Source organism: Tetrahymena thermophila (genome assembly GCF_000189635.1).
Source record: "Tetrahymena thermophila SB210 genomic scaffold scf_8254786, whole genome shotgun sequence".
Classification (NCBI taxonomy): Eukaryota; Ciliophora; class Oligohymenophorea; order Hymenostomatida; family Tetrahymenidae; genus Tetrahymena; species Tetrahymena thermophila.
In genome coordinates this window covers 236,927-238,068 of record NW_002476542.1, presented here as the reverse complement: position 1 = coordinate 238,068, position 1,142 = coordinate 236,927, and the positions used below count along the sequence as shown (strand labels likewise).

At 22.9% G+C, this 1,142-nt stretch overlaps 1 protein-coding gene across 1 annotated transcript in view; it reads right to left on the bottom strand. All coding sequences in view use genetic code 6, as the record gives it.

Annotated features, from left to right (window-relative positions):
* TTHERM_000551211 (hypothetical protein) overlaps nucleotides 1-1,142 on the bottom strand; it is a gene marked incomplete at both ends in the record, with an annotated part of 1,385 nt that overhangs the window by 121 nt on the left and 122 nt on the right. The window contains 3 exons of the mRNA XM_012795936.1: nucleotides 1-513; nucleotides 562-923; nucleotides 1,115-1,142. The exon at nucleotides 1-513 is cut by the window's left edge and continues 121 nt beyond it; the exon at nucleotides 1,115-1,142 is cut by the window's right edge and continues 122 nt beyond it. Coding sequence (XP_012651390.1) covers nucleotides 1-513; nucleotides 562-923; nucleotides 1,115-1,142 — 903 coding nt within the window. The remainder of the gene's footprint in view (nucleotides 514-561; nucleotides 924-1,114) is intronic.

The following is a 1,142-nucleotide window of genomic DNA, read 5'->3' as shown; positions in this document are numbered from 1 at the left end:
TATTAAATCAAAGAATTATTTTTAATTTATTAAGTTAAAGCATTATTTTGAAGAATCCTTTGAGGTTTTATTTAAAACATATTATTGAACCTGCTTTGACTAATCTCTAATTTACTTTATGTGATATCTATTAGACTTGGTTAAAATTAACATTTCGTTGCATTTAATTTTTTTACTAAGATAGTTGAATTTATCGATTTAATTAAAAGAGGTAGAGACGATTCCTAGGAAGAAATCAAATCATAAAAATTTGTATTATTTATTTTAATGTTTGAATTTTCAGAATTAATAAATGTGCATGCTTATATATTATCTGGAGCAAGTATTTTTGAAAATTGAATAGGATAATCATAATTTTACATATTATTGAAAGATGTTAAATTTTAAATAATGATATCAGCATCATTTGCATTAAAAAAAATAGAATCTGTGTTTCCTAAAATATTTGTTAATAAAGCATTGTTTAAAGTGAAATTATAGAGTCTTCCTAACTGACCTTATGTTGCTTGATTCCTTTAAATTAAATATTTTTATTTAATTTTTTTTTAAATAATAAATTACTTAATTGAAACTACACTTGATGATGGATAAAGTGAGTAAATATCAGTAAAATTACATTTATTTATACTCAAGCTTATATAAGAATTCTAAGAATTTATGTATACAGCTCCTCCATCTAAGCTAGAGTAACCTTAAGAAAATGAAGTATTTAAGAATATATTATCCATTTAATTGCTTAGTGGTTCAAGGTAAACAAAAGAAGCAATACTAGCAGTTGATTAAGAGAATTTAGAATTATACAATTGAAATGTATTTGATTTTATTCTTAGACATCCTCCTTATTGTATGAATAATGCTCTGTTATCTTATAAATCATATGAAGAATTTGTAAATGAGCATCTATTTATATAAGTGTTGTTGCACTATATAAATGCAAAATTATAATGAGAATCTGACTTAGAATTGCTAAATTATGTGTCTTAAATAAGCATATCTCCTTGTGAATTAATTATCTAGATAGCTGTTGTTGACTAAGTTAAAGAATTGACAAAACCATTGAGAAGATTGTCATAAAAATTAGAATTTAATATTTAAATATTAGAGACTTAATCACAAGTAATGAACAATGGGTTGAATAAGAA